We start from the raw sequence: 25,410 nt of genomic DNA, 5'->3' as shown, positions 1-25,410 counted from the left end.
GGAAATCCTGTGTGTGTGTGTGTGTGTGTGTGTGTGTGTGTATGTGTGTGTGTTTGAGAGAGAGAGAGAGAGAGCGATAGAGACATATTTTGATGGATCAACTGCCCTTCTGTAAGATATTTCAGTATTTCATTACTTTTTATAGGCAGTGGTGCTCTTTTGTAAAATGTCTCAGCTCATTTTCTCAACCATCCGTTACTTCCTCTCCAGTGTCTTCAGCAGAAAGGAAATTCCCGCTGCTCTCGAACCCCCGGAGCCGGTTTGGGCTGTTCCTTTGTTTACCTTTTCCCTGGCTCCGCCTCTCTGCTCAGCCACTTCCTGATCACCTTGGCCTGCTAGAGGTGAGCAGGTTCTGAGCTCACACAGTTGCAGTGCTCACAGCTTTGGGTTGGAGAATTCCCCTGAGACAGAGAATCGGATACAATATCTCCAGTGAGGACCAGCGGCCAATCGGCAGGCTTGGTGGCCGAGACAAAGTCCTCTTTACTGAGTGGCTCCACGCTGCTCTCCTTCCCCTCCACCGCCTCAGTGAATGGTTTAATGTTACACTGTCTGTGAGGCTTTACCTGTCCAGGTGAGCCGCACCGCTGAAAGTGAACGCTTCTCATGGAGTCATGTAAGTATCGTTTCCCTTCTCTGGTACCAGGGGCCTCTTTACTATATTTAATTACTACGTTCTTAAATTTAGTCGTCCTCACACCTGCCTGTTCCAGCTCATTTGCATGGAGCTCATTTGCAGTCAGTCCTTGTGTTGCCTGTTGCTGGGTGGATGTGAGCCACCGAGGTTATGCTGCATGTTTTTGTGTGATTGGGAGCATCTTGGTTGGCTCAGTCCGGTCTGTGCTGATCCAGTCAGCCATTCTGATATTAGAGACACTTCACGGAGCTTCACATCTGCCTGCAGCTGTTCTCCCAGACTGAGGTGTCAGGTCTGGCTGGGACTCACCGAGGAGATGGCTATGAAGTCAGAGAGTCCGGCACACACAAACAAGATGGCCCACATGCTGGTTATTGCTTCACGGCCTGTGTTTCTGTTTAGCAGGAGACACGACGAGCTCCCTAAGATTAGAGAAACCTTACTAAGCTGGACATCTTGATCACGACTGAGAATTCGATGATCGGTTCCTGTGATACCTGTGCCTGAGTCATCATGTTGTTGTGAGGGTGTGTATTTTCTTGAACACCTCATAACCTCATGGGTGCAATTTACACCCTCATTATTTATTATACACTCTATTTCCAGCGATACATTTGTGCAGTTTTCTCAAAGAACTGATGTCTAGATGGTCTCTTGCCCTCGCGTGCGCTCCTGTGTTTATGAGGAGGATGCCAACACAACATGAAAAACACCTCTTACTGGAATTTTCAGCGTTTCAGGGACATGTCTGAACAAAACAGGCTGTGGAGCAGTGTGTGAGTGTGCGTATGCGTAAATTTCCAGGCTGTCATTTTAATTTGTGCTCAGGGTCCTGGTTTATTAAGCTGATCTGGGATCTGTTGTCGCTCATAAAAAAGAATTACTAATCTGTTGATGGTACTTTCTTGCTCAGCAGTACTGCTTCGCACACCTCTCTGATCAAGGTAAAATAACACTGATACACACACAGCTGAACACATGCAGCGGTGGAAAGTACATTAATTGGTTATTTTGTATTCAAGTGTTTGATTACATTTTAGGGGACTCTGTTCTTTTACTCCACTACATTTCAAAGGAAGTGCTGGACTTCTTCACTCAACTACATTTGGTCGGTTACTAGAATACGAGAAATATGATTGTACTCGGAGAACCTGGCAACACCTGATCAAGTCTGAAACCTGGCGACTTCAAGGGAACATGATTGAGAACTCAAACTACAGGCACTCCCAAGCCCCGGCACACGCAAACTCATGTAGAATGTGTACTTTTACTTTGATTCGTGCGTTAAGACTTCCTGATTTTTTTACTACGGTGGAATATTGAGTTGTGACTTTTACATGTACCTGGGTATTGAACTGTGACCTTCCTCCACCAGTGACTACATGAAGCACCTCAAATAAAATCTGCAATCATTAACAAAGTTGTGGAGCGCCGGACCGCTGTTGGCTCTGATGCCGCTGGATCAGGCAGATTTTTCTGGCAGGGTGTGTTTGTTTGATCCATGCAGATATGATTTGTTCAGGAGAAAGAGAGGAGAGGAACACAGCTTCAGCGTTGACGGGGAACGCTGACACAGCTCCCTTGTCGTTCCGTTGTTTCTCAGACAGAAACATTAGGAGAGGAGCTGACTTGACACAACCTTGTGTCATTATTAGCTCGTCAAGTCATCTCAGATCACGGGAGAGTAACCTGAGAGTCCATCAACACCCTCATTAACATGAAGTGTGCTGTGCTTGAGGAGGAAGGTATCGGCGCAACATGGAGGAGTGTATGGATCCACGGCTCGACAGCATTCAACAGCTTCTTCATCCACTTGTTAACCAAAAGAGAAGCAGGAGAGAGGAACGTGTTTGTGTGTACTTCATGTGACTGGGTAGTGGGCAGTGAGCTGATCAGGACTGAGAGCAAGAGGGTGTGTTCTCTGCACGGCTGCCAGGCTGTACATGTGGGCGTACCGAGGCGAGTGTGTCTCTGTTCATGTCTTTGCAAGTCGGTATTTGTGCACCGGAAAGTGCTGTTATTGTGTAATCTTCATTCCAGGCACGGATTAATACGGTTAATGAGTTCCAGTCCATCAGAGGATGTTTTCCATACTAAGTAGGAGGATCTTCTTATCCATTTTCTATATTCTCAGGCAGTGACTGCCCACTGATTCAGCAGCTTGTTCCCATTCATTTTCTCCATTCACATTTAAAAAAAAAATCCTTTTATAAAAGAGTTTTCAAACAGAATTGTGAGCATAAAATGTTTGACTGGGAACAAAAACAAAAGCACCAAGTAGTATGCAAGGTTCATCTGCTCCAGTTAGCCACTGCACATGATGTCACTCACCGACTCGTCACTGACTTTGATAAACGTGTTAAAATATTGGACGTTTGTTATCGATAGAATGCGAAAGGGAAGTCGTCTTCAGGGTTGCTCCATTTACTGGAAGTAGTAGTTACCGATGTTTCAGCAAATTCAGTATATGAGGGAACCAAAATGGCCGGCGAGCAGATGAAGCGTGACCATGGAGTTTCTCATCTGGTACAAAAAGACAGCAGGAAAAGGGGGAAAAAACACAAAGGTACAAGACTGAGTACACAATTATCCTTGGAGATAAAGAACCTCTAACCCCATAATTCATTGCAAACTATTTCCATTTCCAACCAAACATGGTTGAAGATAACTACGTTGCGTTGCCAGCTGACCGTGTCGCTGTCACTTGCTAACTTGATGAAAAACTTTTAAAGTCCAAATATTCTGTGTTCGTGGTCAGAAGGGAAACCGTGTTTCTGCAGTGGCGTCCCTCTGCAATGATCGCAGGAATTTCTGGAGCTTAAAATACAAGAGTGACTGGTTTAACATGCATGCCCATCATAAAGGAGCACTCCACCAACCACAGGCTTTGCTAATGCCCCTTGGGATTGTGGGTAGTGTTGTACTTTTTTGTGAGGTTGCACATTCAACTCATTTTTCTTTCATAAAGGTTGAATACTTAGTCAATTGAAGGAGCAAATACCATCGTTTCACAACCTGCTCACTCGTGGTGAGTCGACCTCGGATGTTTACAACCTTTCGGACAATAATTAGCTCCTCTGAGGAGAAGCTGAACGTGACTCCCTGGACCCGAGCTGGACAGTCACTGTTGAGGTGTAGAACATTGCAGTGTCACACTGAGGGACTATGGGTAGTGTGGTAATTCCCCAAAACTGCGAATTAAAGCTGTTTAACCCAAACAAGGTTGATATCATTTAAACTTCAACTTTCTCTATTGTTCTTTATGTGTGATTTTTTTAACAGCAAAGTTTCCAAGGAGAGGAACAACCTTGAGGGATGTTATCCATCAGATAAGGAGCAAGAGATAATATCACAGCAACTATTTTTCATTTTCCCAAAACTCTGAATCAGTTTTTGTTTTGCTGTTTTCCAAGTCAAACTCTCTCTCCCTCTCTCTCTGTTGCTTTCTGTCTCGAGTTACTTTTCCTGCATAGTGATGTCGGCGCTCCCGTGCTCCCACCTGACCTCAGCAGGTGCCGCGCAGAGATGATTCAGCCATGATACCGCAGCTCAAAGTTCAGCTTTGTTAAGACTTCTCAGCTGTTGCCGATCGCCTCGCCCTCTCAGACACCAGACGCACAGCCTGTATTCATGTTTGTCACAACTCGCCGTGTGCTGCCTCACACTGCTCGCCTCTTTGTTTGACAAGTCTGTTGTCTGCTATGATTTTAAACTAATTATACAGAAGTTCTGTTGTTGGTGGTGCTATTCTTTTAAGATCTGTGTGTCATCACGCAGCTGAGACCCACCAGTGGGTCCACAAACAAAGAGGCAATGCCTTATTGGAGAGCCATCAAGATTGCTGTTGCCAAGGTGACGAGTGTCTGACTGTGCCCATCTGTTCATGTCCATGTGCTCAAGGAGCCCGCCTGTGTGGCAGATGACGTGTTCACTGGCACGCTCCAGTGTTGAGCGCAGTGTAAACCTGTGTAGCGATAAAAAAATAAATAAAAAAAACCCTGGCATGTATGCAATCATGTCACACAGTGGATTAGCAGCGCTGCGTGTTTGTCATGCAGGACAGTGAGTGAGGGCTCAGTATGTGTCGATCTGTCTCCACACCCGCTGCTGAGACGAGAATTGATGTTCCTGCATCCAAACCAGAGATTGTGGTAGTGTGATATCATTTCTCTGTGTGAGGGTGGAAAAAAAAACAAATACAAAAAAGTTTGTGGTATTTCTGAGCTCAGTATGCTGCATGAGGGTGTGTGTGTGTGTGTGTGTGTGTGTGTGTGGAAAGAGAGAGAGTACAGAAACATACATATATTTATATTCACATGTATCCTGTCTTATACTATCTTCCTTTTCATTACCAAGTTTCTCACAGATGTGCTGCTTATGTCCGTCTCACTGGATCTAAGATGTCCCTGGAACTGCTTTCCAGATGAACAACCAGGAAGACAGTGGACAGCCTGATCTCGCCATGGCCGAAGCGTCAGCTCCACCTCTCTCTCCATCAGAGTACCAACTGTTGAGTCCACCTCCACCCGACCTGTGTGCATCATGTGGCCACAGCCACCAGCTGGAGGAGAACCACGAGTACATTTACAAGGACGAGGTGGATGACGACCTCATCTGTCACATCTGCCTGCAGCCGCTCATCAGGCCCCTGGACACGCCCTGTGGACATACCTACTGCCAGGAGTGTCTCACCAGCTTCCTGCTGGAGAGCGACTTCTGCCCCGTGTGCCGTACGCCCCTCATGCTGCAGAGCTGCAGGAAGCCCAGCTTGCTGGTTCACAAGCTGCTGGACAAGCTGACCGTGGCGTGCCCCTTCACTGACCACTGCACTGAGACGCTGCCCCGCGGGGAGCTGGAGGACCACATCAAGAGCAGGTAGGATGGTGCCGTGATCCGAACATCACCAGCCTCACACGGTGGAAGCAGTTCATCAGGCTCAGGCCCTATTATGTTTGCTCGACACACTCGCCACTTCAAAAGTTAATTTAACCCCCTAAACATGCTCGAAAACTCACCAAGTTTGGTACACACATCGGGTGCGGCCAAAAATTTGATAATTAAAAAAATAAGAAGCGCTCTACTCAATAGCGCCACCTAGATGCACAAAAAACCACGCCACGTCCTGTCGGAATGTCCTGCAGACATGGGACCAACACCGTTTTATTCGTCTCATCAAGACGGACAAATCATACACTCACACCCCTGACCTAACTCTAACAGGATGTCCACAATTTGGACACTTATGTCTAATTTTGGACAATTTTGCGCCCCAAACAAACACCATCTCGTCCGAGGGCTTTCATGGTATCGCTTCCAAAACTTCATACATAACTCTCCAAACTCTGCTGATCAAAAGTTGTTAAAAGTTTTTATGTAGCGTAAACGGTTTGGGTTTTATAAGCCCTCAAAGTGGGGGAGACACTTTTTACACTTTTCACCTTACAATGGAAACCAATGGGGCACCTGTCTGCTCTCATGGTACATACTCTCAAACACTCGCTTCTCACATGTAAACTAAATGTCCCACAGCCGCAAAATACACACCACTGTATTCCTGACAAAAATCCCTACAAAAATATGGTATCATGTTCCACTTTTGCCCAACATATGCAGAGCTATCTGATTTTGACACACTACAAATGTCACAATCCTCCTCTCTCTCCACTCTGACACGGAGAGCAGTGGGGGAGGGGTTCTTAAAGGGCCAGCTCTCAGCTCTGCTCTCACTCTAGCACAGATCAAAGACAGAGCAGTGGGGGAGGGGTTCTTAAAGGGCCAGCTCTCAGCTCTGCTCTCCACTCTAGCACAGATCAAAGACAGAGCAGTGGGGGAGGGGTTCTTAAAGGGCCAGCTCTCAGCTCTGCTCTCACTCTAGCACAGATCAAAGACAGAGCAGTGGGGGAGGGGTTCTTAAAGGGCCAGCTCTCAGCTCTGCTCTCCACTCTAGCACAGATCAAAGACAGAGCAGTGGGGGAGGGGTTCTTAAAGGGCCAGCTCTCAGCTCTGCTCTCCACTCTAGCACAGATCAAAGACAGAGCAGTGGGGGAGAGGTTCTTAAAGGGCCAGCTCTCAGCTCTGCTCTCACTCTAGCACAGATCAAAGACAGAGCAGTGGGGGAGGGGTTCTTAAAGGGCCAGCTCTCAGCTCTGCTCTCACTCTAGCACAGATCAAAGACAGAGCAGTGGGGGAGGGGTTCTTAAAGGGCCAGCTCTCAGCTCTGCTCTCACTCTAGCACAGATCAAAGACAGAGCAGTGGGGGAGAGGTTCTTAAAGGGCCAGCTCTCAGCTCTGCTCTCACTCTAGCACAGATCAAAGACAGAGCAGTGGGGGAGGGGTTCTTAAAGGGCCAGCTCTCAGCTCTGCTCTCTCTCTAGCACAGATCAAAGACAGAGCAGTGGGGGAGGGGTTCTTAAAGGGCCAGCTCTCAGCTCTGGGATTTGACCAAGACATCGTTGGATTCAGGCCAGTGTCAAGGACGCGGCCACAGGCCGCGCAGGGGCTCAGGCCCTAACAACGTTGCTTACAGCTTTAATTTTAAGTGTGTTTACATTTAACAGGACGACATTAGCAATGCTTAAAAAAGGAAGTGAGTTCTTCTGTCTGTACTCGCTTCCTTCCTTGTGGGGAAAACTGTAAACAGACGTTGGAGGACCCCCGCTCTCGAGCTGCTGCTGTCATTACGCACGGCCAGAGTCCCAAATTCCTCCTAGCAGACTTTCATCTAGAATGGGCCCAGCTCTTCTGTTTTCATATCATTAAAAGACAGTGTTTTTGGTTTCTCTTGTCTGGGTCCGTTTTCATTAATGCTCCTTAACACTCTAGGAGCCCAAAGGCCCTGGGGATGATGAGACACATCACACACTTGCTGCATGCCTGTTTTGCCTTCGTTAAGCACTTGCAAAAAAAAAAAACCAAAAACAATTCCATAAAACTCTGAAGTGTCACGTCTCCTCTCCGCATTGTTGCTGCCTCCATCACCCACACCAGTTGCCTTTACAGCACGTTGTGTGCACCTCCTATCCTCCTCTCCTCATTGCTCCACTGCTCCCCCGTCTCTTCCTCCACGCAGTGTGTGTTATAATGAGGTGTGGAGCTCTGAGGTCGTCTCTCGGATGGTTTCAGCTGCCCTCCCGCAGTCAGGAGCTGCTATCTGAGGAGGTGACGGGCCGAGTCCAGCGAGACCACTGCAACTCTGTGTGCAAGGATGTGAAAGGCATTCAGGGAAATAAAAACCTACTTCATCATTTTTGTCTGTTCGTGCGAGTTCAGTGACTTTATCTGTTGCTGCACTTTTTTATGTGTATTTTCAGATTTTATCATGAACTTCCAGGTCATGGCTATTTTTTATTCGGCCCATCTGCGGCACGAGTGGAACGACCGCCATTGCAATCAATAATCAATCTCATTGATCATTTTTGTCACGTGAGATAGAGGACCATTTTTTTCCACAGTTTATCTCCTGCCAGATAAAAGGACTGAAACTGCACAGGGGTGTGCAAAAAAACAAAGGCTTGATTAAAAATGTTGCTTTTCCCCACATTGAATCAGATCAATTCAATCGATCAATCATCCTCCCATTGAAAAAATCAATATAGATCAGCTGACATACGCATGGAAAATACTGGCGATGTAAACAGTAGAACACGCTGGGAGATGGCGGCGCCAACATGGCTGGTGTCGCCGTCTGTCCTCCTCCTGGTGGACAGTCCCAGTGTAATAGACATGTTAGACATGTTCAGATTCTTCTTCACTTCTCTGGCCGGAGCCCAGAATCTGACAGCAGGTCAGCAGTTGTAATGACTGAGACAGTGGTACCATCTGGTCCGGGCTGTTTTCACACTGATCTAATCAGCCATGACCTATATTGGCCTTTGGATGGAGAAATTGTCATTCTGTACACAACCAGTGTAACCAAGAACAAAATCCCAATTTCTTCTGGGCTTTGTCCTGTAAGAACCTGCTCGGAATTCATGCAGAGGCTCCCCACCCACTCAGGCATGTAGTCTCCCTTAGCACATGCAGCTACATGTGCATGAACCTCTGACAACACTTACAACACGTCTTCTCCCATCTGAATGCCTCCTTCCTCTGGTGTGTTCTGGATTAACCAAGTTCATTTACTCAGACTCACAAGAGTGTGTTTTACTGATGTTCTGCCTCGGAGGGAAACCTCTTGTTTTCAACCCCTTTCTAAAATGCTCCTAAATTAATTCTTCAAGTCCTGTGTGAATATTTTCTTAAGGACGAATTTTCTTCATGGTATTTATGGTTGTTGACATTTCTCTGTTACTTCTGTATGTGACCTTGCTGTGTGTGTACCCATGTGTGTGTGTGTGTGTGTGTGTGTGTGAGTGAGAGAGAGAGAGAGAGAGAGAGCCCTTGGTGCTTATCCGTGTTGTCTCCTGTCCCTTAGAAAGCTGATGGTTTTGTACAAACCTCACTCTGAATTTCGGAGGAAGATCACATTTTAAACAATGCTCCATTGTCAGAAAGCGATGCCACAGAAAAAGCGTTTCTCGTCAACAGTAATTACAGCAGACGTTTTAGAGGAAAAGTGACTCTTGCTCAATAAGAGGTCACCACCCACTTTAATCTCAGTGTGTTGGCCCATTATTATGAACAATAAAACACACTCTGATGTTGGAGAAGACCTTTAGTTATAAAATAAAGAAGATGATGGATCAAAGTCTCCGCCTCCAGATGCAGCTGCTGCGTGCTCTTCCACACAAACACTGCACACGGCTTTGCAACACACGTCCACACGCAAGTTTAACTGAAGCAAGAACGTGTGTGTGTGTTCGTGTAGCTTCGCTGTGTTACCTCTGGGTGATGCCACCTGTAGCAGGTTGCCTCATTTTCAGGTTCCCTGAATCCAAAATATTGCAGAAGAAGTGATTCTCCTTAAAGCACCTCCTCCAGCCTGGGCTTCCTCCTGGTGCTGATAACCTTTGCCAGCACTTGACATGTCCATGAGATGTCACACACACACACACACACACACACACACACTCTCTCTCTCTCACTGCTGCGAGTCTGTGACCATTCCTCCTGCTGTCAGGAGCAGGGAGACCCAGACTATCAAGTTATTGATCAAATCATTTGAATTTCACAAATTATTGCGTACATTTGTTTGATGAATGGCTTTTTCTTCCATTTTTCACTTGAAAAATGACGGAGGATGTGGGAGTGGTCCGGGGAGTGGACGCCGCAGCCCCTTGAACCACACCAACTATACACGACAAACCTCGTCAGAACCAACAGCTGCATGTACGCAGAACTTCATATACGTTGTTTACCATGATTACTTTTACTAGAAATATGAATAATAAAAGTAAATAAAACAGCCACAGCTGGCATCCATTTTTAAATTTTGGACTTTTAATACAGTAAGTTTGGAGAATGTGAGAAAAGCATGCAAGCTGATATCTTAGATAAAGTGACCGAGTGATGAATCACCTCTGGCATGATTCATACATCCGAAACCGTCTCCCTCATGATCCCTGACGATGGAGGTGCAGGCCTGTTGTCAGGATTTCAGAGACCCAAAGCTGGAACAGTCCTGATTTCAGGGGGGGGGCTCTGGTCTTATTAACAGGAGTCAAGCTCCTCCTGAGCCCCTGCAGCTTCTGACACGGTACTGACACACTTATGACAAATGATAAATGTCTTGTCCAGTTTTACAGGCCAGGACGAGTTACATCGCTCAAATAAACCCAGCAGTTGCGCTCTTTGTTTTTCCACGCAGCCAAATAACAAACCTATTTTTAACTCGGCATCAGTCTGAGGAATTGTCTGCTAGGAGTGGGAAATCAAAAGGAATAATGGGGAGAGAGTATGTTGCCGTGTGTTTTGTGAGTGTGAGTTAATGTGCTAGTGTATGAAACAACTCCTGTGGGGCAGAATGGTCTCTGTTCACAAACTGCATCCTGTCACAATCCAATTACATTTCCATTTCCAGCGCGCCCTGTGGTCTTGTTGCTGTGCGTACTGTTCAAATATCTCAGGACAACTTTCGCCTCAGTAATGCTTGCATGCATTAACACACACACACGCACACACACGCGCACACACGCGCACACACAAATTGAGCCAGTAACCACACTACCTCCATCGGTGAAATATTCATTCAGACAGAGTATTTACACCAGTTAAATGTCTTCCTCTGGGGGGGTGAAGATAAAGGACAGATCCAGGAAGGAGACAGAAACAAGTAAATATCACAGGGAGGAGGTGGGTGGTGGTGTAGTACTGAGACCGGCCTCCAGGACTACAGCTCCGTCGCGGACCTTTCAGGACAGGTCAAGACACAGCGGTAACAGTTCTAAATTATCTTTGTATTTGATTGGATATTAAAACTGCAAATATAACTGAATACTAGTTGCTTCTAAAACACCACGGGAATCTACAAAACCATAATGCTTTCATACATAAATGAACTTTACAAAAAAGAAAAATTACTCCACAATCTGGAAACACTGGAGCGGGACCCTCCCAGACCATCTGGCTCTGGTACGGCCCGGTCTGGCCTTGCATTGGTCTTGGTCTGGGTTTAGTTGGTCTTGACGACAGCAGGACGGGGGTCAACAGCGGGGACAGCAGCTACCATCCCTCCCCTCCTGCTTCCCATAGAGGCTTGATGGTGAAAGGATTATTCTGGTTCAAGCTTCAGACAAGCCTGGTGTTAAGTTCCTGTCGCTTTCCTCTGTAGTCTTCATCAAATCCCAGCTTCAAGCCGCCGTAACCGTGAACTCACACCTCTCCTTCCCCTTGGACGCTCTCCAGGCTCACGGCACAACCGATCAACACTCAGCGTGATGCCTCAAGTGGATTATCTGCGTCTTTATATTTCCCTCCCTTTGTTTATTTTGAAAGCAGGGGTGTATGAATGAAATGTGACTCATAACAAACCTTTTTCATCCCTCTTATTTTCTCTCACGTCACTCAGAAACACAAGCCCCCTGCTGTGCGAGGAATATTGATTTGCCAGTGTGTTTCTGGCCATGCGCTGTCTTTTTTTTTCCACACATGTAGGCAGATTCTTTTCAGTGATCGGACCAATCTGCTGCACGGCGAGCAGTCCATCGCGGGAGCGGAGGGGTGAGGGTTTGGAGGGAACATATTCTCCCCCTCCCCTCTATCTTCCCCTTCACGGGACAACGTATGTGCAGGCAGGGGAGGTGAATGCAGAGGTTGTAAGAATGCACGTGTGTGTATGTGTGTGCCTGAGTATGTGTGTGTATGTGAGGATGGAGTAAGGGCAGAGCCAATCAGAGCAGCACCAGGTATCCCCCCCCCATATCAATTTGGTTTGCTCCATCTCCCCCCTCAGTGGTTTCTGCTGCAGTATAAGTCACAGCCTGCGCTGTTCTCTCTGACATATACACACGCGCACCCACACACGCACACACCCAGGGAGACAGACATGCACACACACGCATACGAGCGCAAATCCTCTTACAACTCGCCACTGCCCAGAGAAGATTAAAGGGCTGCACATCTCAAATTGTACTCCAAATGTGCCACCTTTGCATGGGTCTCCTTCCTCTTCTTCTTGCACTTTCTCCTCTTCCTCCTGTGCCACAGTCGGACTTCTTTTCTGCACCTGCTTCTGCTGCTTCTTCCACCTCCTGCGCTCCGCTCCATCTTCAACCTCTGGCAGCTGGCCCGTTTGCCTCTGCAGCTGAGATGACCAGGCAGCCAGCCTGAGGTAGAGGAAGAAACTGCCAAGATCAGAGAGAGAGAAGGGGGGGACGGAGGGATAGAGAGAGGCTGAAAAGGTAGGAAGGGAAGGATTCATTCAGGTCTGGGAGCACCTCTGACAGGGGAAGGCGGGCGAGGTAGAGGGGTCATTACGGCCAGGTTTGGAGTATTGGAGGTGGAGGAGGAGGAGGGGCAGGAGGGGGGAATAGAGGAGGAGAGAGCTTCAGTGCAGAGAGGAGAGAAAGAAGAAAGAGAGGAGAAAAAGGGAGGGAAAAGAGCTGAGCGCTGACCATGAAGGCTCTGCTGCTGCTGGTCCTGCCCTGGCTCAGCCCGGCCAACTACACTGACAATCTGGGCAACCTGCACATCCTCTATTCTGAGCTGTGAGTACAACAATCCTCACACCTCCTCCACCTGCATCCCTTCACCCACATCCCCCCTTCCCTCCACTCAGTCAACACATCCTGCTGCCGTTCATGTGTGATTCAGTCGTTTGTTGTCGGGCAGTGCGTTCACACACACACACACACACACACTCACGTTCATTTGTGTCTCACACACATCTAAATGACCAGTGACGCCGTGGTCATCTTTGCTCTCCAGGATAGTGTTGATGCTACAGAGCAGCACTGCAGCGTGCTAGCTGACAGCATGTGTGAGTGTGCTTATTGTAGGCGTTTGAGGAAAATGTCAGTTCGCTACCGTAGGCTTTAAATATTGTGTTTGTGTGTGTGTGTGTGTGTGTGTGTGTGTGTGTGTGTGTGTGTGTGTGTGTGTGTGTGATGCTGAGCCAAAGGACTGTTGTGACAACAGCATGTTTGGACTTTGACCACTTTAAAAATTCAGAACTGACTCTCCTCTGTTGTCTCAGCTAGCGTTGGTGGGATATTCAGTCTAGTAAACACAGCTCCAGTGCCAACACATCCCGTTGCTTACAGGGACGTAAATCAAAGGTTCCTGTATCCGAGCAGCTCGATCCAGACAGTATTTGTTATGTTTTTACTTTAAAATGGGCTTAACTGAATCACAGATTATTGAAGTTGCCATCTACTTTCTGACTAATTGCAGCTGCAGCATTCTACTGTCAACAGCCTCCTCAGGACTATAGGACACGGTGTCTTTGTTTTCTTCTCTGTGTTGCTGCTCCGACTGTCATTGTCAGGGAATTAATGTTGACTCTCTCCAGCAGCTCCATGTGAAGCCAGGGCTACTGCTCTTCCTCTCCAGTCTGACGGAAATGTCCCATTATACTGCATGAATACATGGAACAATGGAGCGCCTCACAAATCCTCTCATTTCATTGTCTGCCCCTCTGCTGAGAGGGGCTTTCGCACTGAGAGACCGTATTGGGCAGCGACTGATGCCAAAAAGGAGGGAGAGAAAGGGAAAGGAGGATACTCAAAGGGCTGGCAGAGAAGAAGTAGAGATGAAACGGTGAAATTAGAGGAAGGGAGGCAGTTCAGGGAAGCACAGTTCAGTAGAGAGGAGATGAGAGGAGACAGGAGGCTGTAAGGTCACTTCCTGTGCTGGCCATACGTGCGGCTGCTATGGCGATGGCACCCAGCACGCCCAGTATGTGGGTCATTTCATTGAGCGGAGCTTTGAAAATACAAATCCAACTCTGCTCGCCCGTAAGAAAGTCAAGCAGCAAGAGTGTGTTTGAGGTTTTACTGATTATGACATGACAGGGAGAGAAACCAGGAGCAGACAAACGTGGACGTGGTGTTTTTCTGCCTGGTTGGAGAACAGTGGTACGCCATTTGTCTTTATCCATACTGTGTTGACAGGAGCGGCCTCCAGCTTCCCCTGTGTGACCACCGCCTCTGCCTGCTCCGCTGCTCTGCTCATCGCTCTCCCACCTTCCTCTCTATTCACCACTCTACTGATCAATTCCTCTGAATTCTACAGTTTTCACAGATACACATCCATCTAGCTGAGATTAAAGCAATAACTCATCCTGAAGGTGTTTATTTTTCTTGAACTCACAAAGATTTTTTTTTCACTCCTGCATTTCGTGTCTGCAGGATGCAGAAAGAGCCAGCTATGTATTTTTAGCTCGAAGCTAATGGCAGTTGACTGCTAACAGCCAATCTGCCCCCCCCCCCCAAAAAAGTCCGCTAACAAACAGTTCCATTTTAGCTCGACTGAATGAGTGCGAGCGAGTTGGTACAATGAGTGCGAGCGAATTGGTACAATGAGTGCTCCAGCTGGTCACGCAGGCTTCCCGACACTCATTCATGGCAGCACCAGACCAGAAATGGTATGGAGGGTTTTTTTGGGTTTTTGCTGGCTTCAGTTTGTGGATTGTACCTGGTGATGTGCTTCAGACTTTGGAAGCTAAATTAACAATTTTGCTGTTGTCTCTCTGTTGCCATTAGCATTGAGCTAATCTACGTGTCTGGCTCTGGGGTCACAAAGCAGTAATGCAAAGGTACTTAGAAGTACTTAGAGGTAAAAACACACTTCTGGAGTCAAGCACCAGTCATTTGGGTCTGTCAGCACCAGCTGATACCAACAGCAGGGCTGCGATGTTTAACTTTTAACTTGGACCTGCAGACACAGACACAACGACTCTGTGCCCCCCCCTCACATGATAATCTCAGTGCAGCGCTGTGGAGCATTAGTGATTAATCTAAGTTGATTTCTGGTTCTGGGCTGAATGTCTTAAACACTATGATTAGCTTCGCTTCCGTCCTTTCAGCCCTCATATAGGAGGTGTTTGATCACCAGGAGCTCCACGTGCTCCCAGTGCTCCGGACATCTTCAGCATGGACGCATCCTAACAGGATTAGCCACCAGGCCGCCACGCTCTCGCACACTGGATCTGAACACCACCAGTCATTTGTTTATGCTAGGTCCAAGCTAAGGCAGCGCGCCATGCCTTACCCTCGCAGCCTCATGACACACTAATTAGACTTTTGTTTGGATTTATTATTAATCCTTGTTCGGCGGCGAGGCACTTCTCCCTTGCTCGCTGTATCTAAGCAGGCCAGAAATACAGGCGAGCCTGGGGGAGAGTAGCTGAGAGATAAAAATCAAGTTGCACAGCTCTCTAAAAAGAGATAACATTAAATCACTTTAATTATTTTCTTGGCATGGGATTCACAGGAAGATGCACATTCAGTGAATCTCTCATGGGGGCCTCTTTAAGCACCGATATACAAAACCCACTCGTAACCTGCACCGCACACACACACTCACACATCAAACGTAGGGCACTCATAGAGGACACGCCGACACAAGCACACACATGAATCTCCATTACATATCACTCCTCACATAAAACAAATCTACACACATTTGAGGATGTATAATTGAAGTGTGCACATGTAAATACAGTCACAAGCGCGCAGATGAATTATGCATATATTCATTTATTCATGAAGAGTAGCAGGTCACGGTGTTTACTCGAGTGCAGCCTTCCTGTCAGACGTGTGTCTGCCAAGGCCCAGATGCAGCAAGGTGAGCAGGCATTAGTGTCAGCACGCCAACACGCCTTAAAGATGGGATTGAGCTTGGCACCATCTTTTATAGGAATGCATTTTTACAAAACTTGAATATATATTTGTTTCTGCAATGCAGCACACTTTCACATCTGTGCTGAATCATTTACAGCGAGCGCCCTACTTTCTTCACTGTAAGACTGAAGATAAGTAGCAGTTGGTTGGCAGTGATTGGCTGGTGTTTGGGGTCACCGAGGCTTGACATGTTGAATATGGAATCTTTTCTACAGGTCCTTGTCTGCAGCAGATTCATTCGTAAGAGTGGTTCCATATGAGCAGAGAGCCGGCAGAGTGTGACTGACACCAGAGAGTATGGAGTTAATCTCTCACGTAAGCAGGGCCTCAGTCAGTGCCAGGGCGCAGGGCTGGGCTGACCAGCGCTGGCCGAGTTTCAGCAGTTGTACCGTGGCACGTGGAGGTGGGGAAACCAGGACACTGCCAAAGGCTAGTGTGGCATAGAGGCAGAGATATAGGCTAAATGGAGCCAAGAACAATGTGGGACAGCCGTGGGGATTCTCTATTATCAAGGTGTCGTCGGGGGGATAACTGGTGTTGTCTGCTCTGCGCTGCTGAAGCAGACGTAGGAGAGGCGGCACGCTGCGATCCACCTCAGCCTGGAAGTAAATCACTTCATCCTGTCCTCTCCCTCACTGTTGACAGAGAGTGTGTGTGAGGGTGAAACCAGATGCTTCCACAATACGAGCTGCATCAACGTCCTTCCAGCCTGATCATGAGGTCAGGCCTCCACTGATGATTGCTCCTATTGATTAAATGGAAAAACCATGACTCAGAGTTTGGGCTGGTTCTACCAGGCTGACTCGAATGACTCGGAGCTCGCTGGGAGGCCTTGTGACGGCGCCCGTCAACACGCATGTTTACACCAACACCAGTGATCGGGCTAATGACCTCATTACGAATGAGACAATATTAAATTTGAGTGTTTATGTGGAGTCCTTATTATATTCCATTCATAATTCTGTTCACTACAGATCCCACTCCTGAGAGGACACTCAGGCCCCGAGTTTCCCTCCAGAATTTCCCTCTTGAAATGTTGCTCCTTCAGATTGTTTTTCCCCTCAATTTCTCACAGAAAACAAGTCAAACAAGTCAAGCACTAAGTTTCACAATTTTCACAATAGCATCAGTGGCTGGAGGCCAGAGCTGCATCATCAAGTTGCTCGACAGTTGAGTGGGTTTCAAATTTCTGCTCAAAAACGTCACTATTTTGAAGTTTCAGTCCTGAGTGGATGAGCTTGGTTTGGTGTTTTCCGGTGCGTCGTGTTTTAAGTCACGAGTGCGCCTGAAAACACAGGAAAAAAGAACAGTCTAGTAGAGCGCAGTATGACGAAGGTGTTTCTTTTTTTCCGTATCATACATTTTTGGCTCCAGTCTGGTTTTCCAAATCAATGTTAACTACATGATGTTAGAGATGAGTTGACTTTGTAGCCAAGATAACAAAAAGTTGTGTAAGTTGGTGTTGCTCGATTAGCTGCCCACTAATTCAGAGTTTTGCATTCAGATCAATGCAAACCAGAGCTGAGGTGGTGACTAACCTGCAGGGGGGTTTTATTCCAATGCAGATGAAAGTGCCTCCCAAAGTCCAGATGTTCGAGGGTTTCTTGGTGAGTGGCTTTATCGAGATTAAGGTGTCAACATGTCAGCAAACGGGAATAATTCAACTGATACAGGAAAACTCCTCATCACTGTTTACTCCATGACCTGACGTGGGCTTAGTTTTTTTTAGTTTTGATAAGACGCCTTTTAGCTCCAGCATTTTCCCAGGAGATATTCCCAATAAGGAATCCACTCTGGGAATTTCCCACCTCAAGACCCAGTAACATTAGTGGGAATATGCCAGGGAGGTTGTGATGTGGATGGCACCAGTCAGAGTGCAGGAGGGGCCCATAACTGCCCTCCATGGGACATGTTGCTCCACCCCCTCCCGGCGTTGCCATGTACTGTGTTCTGGTACGCAGCCGCACGTGTGAACGTAAATCACCAGAGGAACCTGGATCATATTCCCAGTCATTTAGAGGGAACTCTGTGTGAAAGAGGCTTAATTTAGGGTGTTGTCTGACTGGTGTTGATATCTGTAGCAGTCCATGTCAGCACAGTCACTGATACCCTGAGCACGCCAAACCTGCTGAGCCACTGCTCAAGCACAAAGCCGTGTTTACCGGGCTGCAGCACACCTTCACTTTTGCTTTCTGTCTGAATCCCTGAGAGGCTGTAAGACGTCACGCCCAACGCAACCTCCTACCTCCGTTTAGCAGCTCTGTCTTTGGAAACAACCACAGCCTAACTGTTTCCCCCAGCAGCGTCGCTCCCTGCTAGCTGCGATCTGACCCCTGCTCCTGCAGCAGATGGGATTACCCCTCGCATCAGGTGGATCCAATCAACACACCAGCGCATCCTCTGATTAACACTCCTCCAGCTCCTCATTAACTGGATTACTCTGTCTTTATGTCACTCTGCTCTCTCTCTCGCCACATATATTTATATCTTATCTATCATTCTGTCCATTCCCTCCCAATCAAACTTTACTTTATATCTTTGGCATGTGGCCTAAGTGTGTGATTAAGTTGAAATTGATATACTAATCTAATCGAGGCTTTTGTCAGCATAAATGCAATGAATGACCGCCAACCTTCCCCAGACTGCAGCACCTTCCTTGTTTGGCAACTTTTGTGTATGTGTGTGTGTGTGTGTGTGTGTGTGTGTTTGTGGCAAGCGTACAGGTGCTCCCCTAAAGCTCCGTCTAAAGAGAGTTTTCTCTTAGGAGTAGAGTTAAAGTCTGTGTGCTACATTCAGACGTGCTTCCTTGCTCCAAACAGATACATCATAGAGGTGTCGCATTATTACACCGATGGCATTTCAGCATTCTGACATTCATTAGTGCTCTAAAAATAAACTAAATGCACACACACACACACACACACTCTCAGTTTTAAGCTTCTCTAACAGTCTGGCTCATAATGAATCTACCGCGTCACACAACACAACACCACAGCGCACATTCCTCAGTGAGAACTTCCTGCGGCTGATCTCTGGGCCCACAGTGCAACGGCAGATTCTTCTCACAGGTTTTTACATGCCAGGTGGAGCTGCATTATATTTTTTATGACAGACAGAGAGTTTGGAGTTGAGTCCAAACTTGTCAGGAATACGTTCTCCCTGCTGCCTTCGGAGGCGAGAACGAAGAACTGCAGGTGAAGGCGTCAATACTCACCTGGACTCCACACCCGCAGTAAGAAGCTCCCACAAACGCTTGTGGTTGTGTGTGGTGATGAGGTTGCCCAACTCATCATTCACACTGGCTGTTAATAGAAAAAAAGAGTTAATAGTGATTACGGAAATTTAACTCTGCTTGTTTTGCTCAAACACTGTTGCAAGAATCTCAGGGTGTAAATACTGAGCCTTTCTGTGCCCCACAGTCACAACACCAGCTGTTAATACAGTGGTTTTATTCCTGTTTTTTTTCCACTTGACTACCCAATTATCAGCAAAACCACACCCTCCCTATTGTGAAGAATAGGTGACAGCAGTGACCCCCCCCCACACACACACACACACACACACACACACACACACAGAAATGTGCTTGGATCTGGCCTGGCTGTAGCTGCTGCTCCTCCCTCTGAAGACTGCTGAGTGATGGTTCTCGCTGCTGGAACCTAATCTGAAGCAGAACATCTTCAGAAATGTTGTAATGGACTCCAGACCGGACAGCTGAACAACAAATAAAATCCCCCCCTGCAAGTTGAACATTTGAAAACACTCAAACACGTAATTGAAGACACGTCACTGCCCGCCTCCTCTTGTCTTGACAATTTACTGGAAAACTGCTAGACTCAACCGAGGGCGCAGCTTCGTCCCTCAGCCATGAATGCGTTTCAGGTCCTCGTCAGTTACCAGTTTAACCATAAGGAATCACCGGAATCACTCTGGCCCATGGGACTTGTGGGTAGTGGACTGCTGAGGCTACTGTGTCCCATGTCTGTGCGTGCAGCGAGAGAGAATGTCAGGATTTCCCTCAACACGTTAAAAGAGTGTGGTCTTGCGTTAGTTTGCTCATACACAGTAACACAGTGCCTGAAGTGGCTGGAGGGAAAAACTGATTCTGGAATCCACTTGTCAGCGAGCGGGTGGTGCAGCGTGTCAGCTAGGGAACCAAACATAGCCCAGTTTCCCTATCTGACTGCCTGACCTGGAATTGTCACCTCAGCCGGGGTAATTTGCGGCATGCGCCGAGTGTGGCCCAACACGGTTGTCCGTGGCAGACAGGGAGCGGAGAGAGTATTTGGGTTAGGAAGGATAATCCACTCACCCCTAAAGAGGATTGGAGAATCTCACAGGCTTTGATGAGTTGTGAGCTGGTGTTTATTTCACATCCCAAGAACAGGGCTGTTTGTGTCACAGCCAGGGCACTGCCACGCCACCACCACGCCAACCACAGCGGTGAAGGAAAGGAGGAGCAGGTATGGAAGGATACGTGCAACGGGGGGGGGGGGGGGGGGTGCGGCGAGGATGCTTCGCAGTCCTCTTATCTCGCCACACAGCACAGATCCCAGGCTGTAGAGATGATGTGATAACCGAGGCTCGACTGAGACAAGGACGCCGTGCTGCTAATGAGCATCCTCCATCATCCGCCGAAACATTCTCATCCACCAGCAAAAGCTTGGCTGCACCGCTCATTACACACACGGTTTACGGTTTATGAGAGGAATAAGATGGAGGTGTGTCTGGTGTCCAGACTAAACTCCCTCGCTTAACTTGGCTGGAGAGCCCGAGACCACCCTGGCGAGTCAGACAAGGGGTTTCTGTCATGCTTCCCTGCCGTTCACCTCAGAGAGCTCCGACTGTGGTTGCAACATAAAAACTCAAAGCAGCTGAGATATGGCTGCAGTTTAAAGGGGACTTGCACCCGTGGGAGGGAGGAGAATTTAATTAAGAAACCAAGCTATTAATAAACCACTGGCACACTAAACAATGGCTGCCTCAGACGCTGCCATGGCCGTTTCTGTGACTTCAATAGCCAACACTTGACACTGTGTTGTTTCTGGTGACAGCTCTAAATATATTTTCTTTCTCTTCTCCAAGTTCTGGCATCGTGTTCTAGAAATATTCCCCTTAAGATCTTCCACAGTGACACTACCACCCCCAGTCACTGTGTGTGTGTGTGTGTGTGTGTGTGTGTGTGTGTATTCTTTGACAGTGGAATTTTGGGTGGTCTGTAGAACTGATGTACGTGAAAGAACCTGTATTCCTCAGTGTTTGTCCACTGACTGGCGGTGGTTTTCCACTTTCCGCGAGCCACAGTGAACCCGGGGAATGTGCAGGTTTCAGGTGTGTGTAGTCAGCTCGTTCCGGCGGTCACTTTCAAGAACCATCAGAGGAACACATTCATGTTTCTGAGCGATGTAATACAGACAAAACTGATCTTCCTGCAAACAAAGACCAGATCAGACGGCTTCATTTGACACTCGGTGATATATTTGGAGTAGAAAGGGGAAGCAAATGTTTCAGAGGAGAGGCTCTAATCTGAGCCGCTGCGAGCAGTAAGCCTTTACTAGAGAGCGAACACACATATAGATGGAGATGTTAACAGCAGCTGGCAGGAATTAAAGTTAATGAGGACGTCGTTAGCCGGGAATGGTTGGAGCAGCATCATAAGAGCAATGACAGCTACAATCTGAGGCATCTTTTGGTGGCAGAGTGTTGGGGTCGAGCTTGTTGGTCCTGAAGTTAAACCATAAGATTTAAACTGGAATGTTTGCAGAACAGGGCGGCACGGTGGAGCAGTGGTCAGCACAGCAGCCAGTCAAAAATGAAATGACTCACCACTGACGATTCTGCATGATAACTAAGTCTATCAAACCTTAGAAACAGCGTTGTTGCTGTTTCTGTTAATACTCCTGCCTCTCCAGCTCTGGCAGTAATGTTACTCTCATGTCACAAGGAGCCGCCATCTTGAGCCAGCTGGCTAGTTTTGTTGGTGGCAGCAGGACTACAGCTGACAGAAGTTAAACAATTAGCGATGAAAAAAACCCGCAGAGGAGGACATGATTGGTCAATTTTACTATTGTTTGAAAGATTGAGTTACAGTGTAGGGGTCCTGTAACTTTTTAAACTTTAGCCTTCACTGTAAAATCAGGGCACTCAGTAGATCCTAAATATTGAGTTACCAACCTCAAAGCACATGAGGCAGTGGCACCAAATACGTGTTAAGAAATCCATTCGATCGATAAAAGGAAAAATGTTTCATAGCTTTATTTAAACATAAATGAAGAGTACGACACCGTTTTTAGGCGGCCCGGTGGAGCAGTGGTCCTCACTGTGGCCCCCCATCAAGAAGGTTGTGGGTGGAGCCCCGGCTGCAGCACGGGGTCTTTCTGGGTGAGTCTCCATGTTCTCCCTGTTCCTGCTGGGTTCTCTCTGGTACTCCAGCTTCCTCCACAGTCCAAAGACATCAAGAGGGACCAGGTTAATCCAGACACTAAATTGACCGTAGGTGTGGCTGGGAGAGCCAATGGTTGTCTGTCTCTATGTGTTGGCCCTGCCATGGACTGGTGACCTGTCCAGGGGGAAGGCTGCTGGGATAGGCTCCACCCCCCACCTGTAACCCTTAATCAGGATAAACAGAAGAAAATGGATGGCTCTTTGCAGTTTGTAGTTTATTAAGCCAATGTTCTTATCCATATTCAGCAAGAAAAAATGTTTCAGATGCTAGTTTAGCATCTCTAGCCCTGCTAACATCAGCAGTGGTTGGATGTGCGGTGGGTATTAGGACGTGGAGAAGAGCATCAGAAAACTCCCTCAGCGCAGCAAGTTTTCCACTCACTCAAGGTGTTTTTCAGTAAAGAGCAAACATGCTAATCGTCAGCGCTGAATCTTCCGCTCAGGTAGCTGAGCTGCCGTTTCCACTGCCGTTTTCAAACTTTGTCTTTGTCTCCAGACAGCAGCAGCATGTCAAGGGCTGACTGGACTGAAAGAACCATTCTGACCTACCCTCTGTAAAGTAGCTCCTCAACACAACCCTCCATGTCTTCCCCATAGACAGCGCTTCTTCTTCTACCGTGTTTTTTTACAGTGATGCTTAACGACAGCTTTACCTACTGCACATTTTCTTTATTGTGACATTTTCAGAGTTAATCAAAACCTTTTGTCCGCCGTAACGACTCAGAGGTTGAGTGGCTGTCTAGCAACCAAAGGGTTTCTGGTTCGATCCTCACTTCCCCCGGTGACCACGTCCAAGTGTCCTTGAGCAAGATACTGAACCCCTAACTGCTCCTGATGGCCCTGTGACGGACTGGTGACCCGTCAAGGGTGAACCCCGCCTCTCACCCGATGTCAGCTGGGATAGGCTCCACCACCTTTAACGAATTAGCAGTATAGAAAATGGATGGATGGACGAATGTTTGGAATGACACGAGCTACGATGCACGTTTGTTGACATCATCCCTGGTTTCTGCGGCAGCTCGACCTGCTCGTCTGTTAGTAGCAATAGAAAACAGTCATTCGGATTCGTCTTTGTCGTGAGAACACGAGGAAAGTTGCTCTTTCTGAACATCATCACAGTTTCATTCTACTAGTATCTATATGACAGCTACATCCTGTTGGCGCCTTGTGCCACCTGACTGATGGTGGCGTGTGACATCAGGAGAGCGTCTGCCATCAGGATGGGTGCTGCCCTCTCTGCAGCTGAATGAAATATTGCTCCATTCAAGCACTTCACTCACTTAAGTGCCACATTGCTGCACAGACATGCTTGATCGCTTTCGATTTACTAACCCAATGAGCGAGAATAACTCAGAGTAGCGCTGCCCACACACAGGTGCAGACGTGCAGCGTTGTGTCAGTGAGCGCGCTCAGTAGGATCAATAGATGTTCCAGCTTTGTCGAACCGACTCGGGTCTGCAGCTACCAGAGAGATATAGAGGCCACCTGATAATGAAATGGCTTTTCCCCGGGAAATGTGGAAGCCCTCTCACGCAGCTCCGTCACTGAGGCCCAATGCTGCTCTTAGTGCTTGAGTGGGGGTTGGAGGGGTCAACGGCCTCTCAGATGGCTCATCAGCCTCCAGCACTGCGGCCTCCTCCGTGCTTTGACTTGACCCCTCCTGTGTTTGGCTGGACCGGCCCATCTCTGAGCTCCTCCCGTGGAAGCGGAACGGGTTCGATCCAGCTCATTAAAACTCAGCTAATGTTTATGCTGATGGCTCCGCAGAGACGACCGGAGAGCCCGGCCATGTTGCTCCTGCCTCTGATGAAGCCTCAGCTCGCAGCAAAATTCTCCCACAACACAATGAGCTCTCTGTGGTGAAACGTCTAATTCTCACCAAGACATTCCCAATTTAATATTGTCAGAGGCTTTTTATGGTTGTGTGTAGGAGTGTGTGTGTGTATAAATGTGTTGTAGTCTCCTGCTGCTGTTGACAGGTAGGAGACATCTGGAGCTTTGGAGCTCGATTTGTTTTGGAGGAAGACGGAAGGCTCAGACAATCCCTGCTTTATATTCAAATGTTGTATCGGGCACCCGCCCCTCGGTTGTGGAACGGATGCTTTCATAGGTTTGTCTTCGATCATCTGTCAGGGAAGCACTGCTCACACGCAGCCGCGGAGAGAAAAGCACCCGACTGTGATTGCCGATCCTGTCACAAAGGTGCGCTAACACAAAGTGGGTCCCACTGAGACTGATTCGATCTGGATGCAGGTTCAGTGATACGATGCATCAAGACGCATTAACCATTGGATTCAGCTGTGCAACACAAAAACACAATGAGTGCCGTGTGCGTTTGTGTGTTACCTCCCACGCATCTGTGGCATGTATTTTTTACTGTTTATAAGTCCATCAATAACAACATGTGTCTTTTCATTTCATAAGAAACTTCAAACGATCGCATCATTCAGCAAGTGAACAAGGGAGAGAGAGAGAGAGAGAGAGAGAGAGAGAGAGAGAGGAGTCAAACCACTGGACTGAACGCCAGATCAGAGTCAACTCTCAAAATTCTGACTCAGTTTCTCAAATCAGCTCCAAGGAATCTCCTGACAGATGTTTTCAGTCCAGGCCTGAGAGGGCAGGAGACGTTCCAGCGGAGCCGACGTCTTACTCCCCTCATCTGTAGCTGAATGAGACTCTAAACCGGGATTTGCAAACAAATGTAAAAACGCTTTTTGTCAGAGTGAGACTGTGATAATTTCAGCGTTGTGGTTTTGGCAATAACATTTGAGGCGTGCAGGAATATTTGTATGCGACCTTTCTGGGCCAGGAGATTAGTGACTCAGTGTTTCACTGTCGTTGCGGTGCGATGCCTTCCATCTTTCTTAGCAATCCAAAGTTAATCCACACTTGATGAATGTTTGGTGTTGAGATGTCAATTTATTCACTGTCTGTCGACGTTTGAGGAAATGAAGAGCAGACAGGAGAGAGCGAGGGAGCGCTCCACACCTCCACCGGTGGATTCTCCCGCAGGTGCTGAGCGAACTTTAAACAAGAGCCACAGGAAATATATCCTGCCACAACCGCAGCAGTTTGACCTGATGTGTATGCGGCGTCGGCGAGGGCTGCTGT

The 25,410-nt window shown here is 47.7% G+C and overlaps 1 protein-coding gene across 1 annotated transcript in view; it reads left to right on the top strand.

Annotated features, from left to right (window-relative positions):
* The first annotated feature begins 1,147 nt into the window (after positions 1 to 1,147).
* lnx1 (ligand of numb-protein X 1) overlaps positions 1,148 to 25,410 on the top strand; it is a 37,465-nt gene continuing 13,202 nt past the window's right edge. The window contains exons 1-2 of the mRNA XM_086224612.1: positions 1,148 to 1,164; positions 5,061 to 5,512. Of these exons, the coding sequence (XP_086080738.1) occupies positions 5,061 to 5,512 (452 nt within the window). The 5' untranslated portion in view covers positions 1,148 to 1,164. The remainder of the gene's footprint in view (positions 1,165 to 5,060; positions 5,513 to 25,410) is intronic.

Source organism: Aulostomus chinensis, chromosome 14, assembly GCF_037954235.1.
Source record: "Aulostomus chinensis isolate RoL2024-O1b breed Wild chromosome 14, RoL_Achi_v1.0, whole genome shotgun sequence".
NCBI lineage: Eukaryota > Metazoa > Chordata > Actinopteri > Syngnathiformes > Aulostomidae > Aulostomus > Aulostomus chinensis.
The sequence above is the reverse complement of the archived record's forward strand: the minus strand, read 5'-3'. Positions and strand labels throughout refer to the sequence as shown.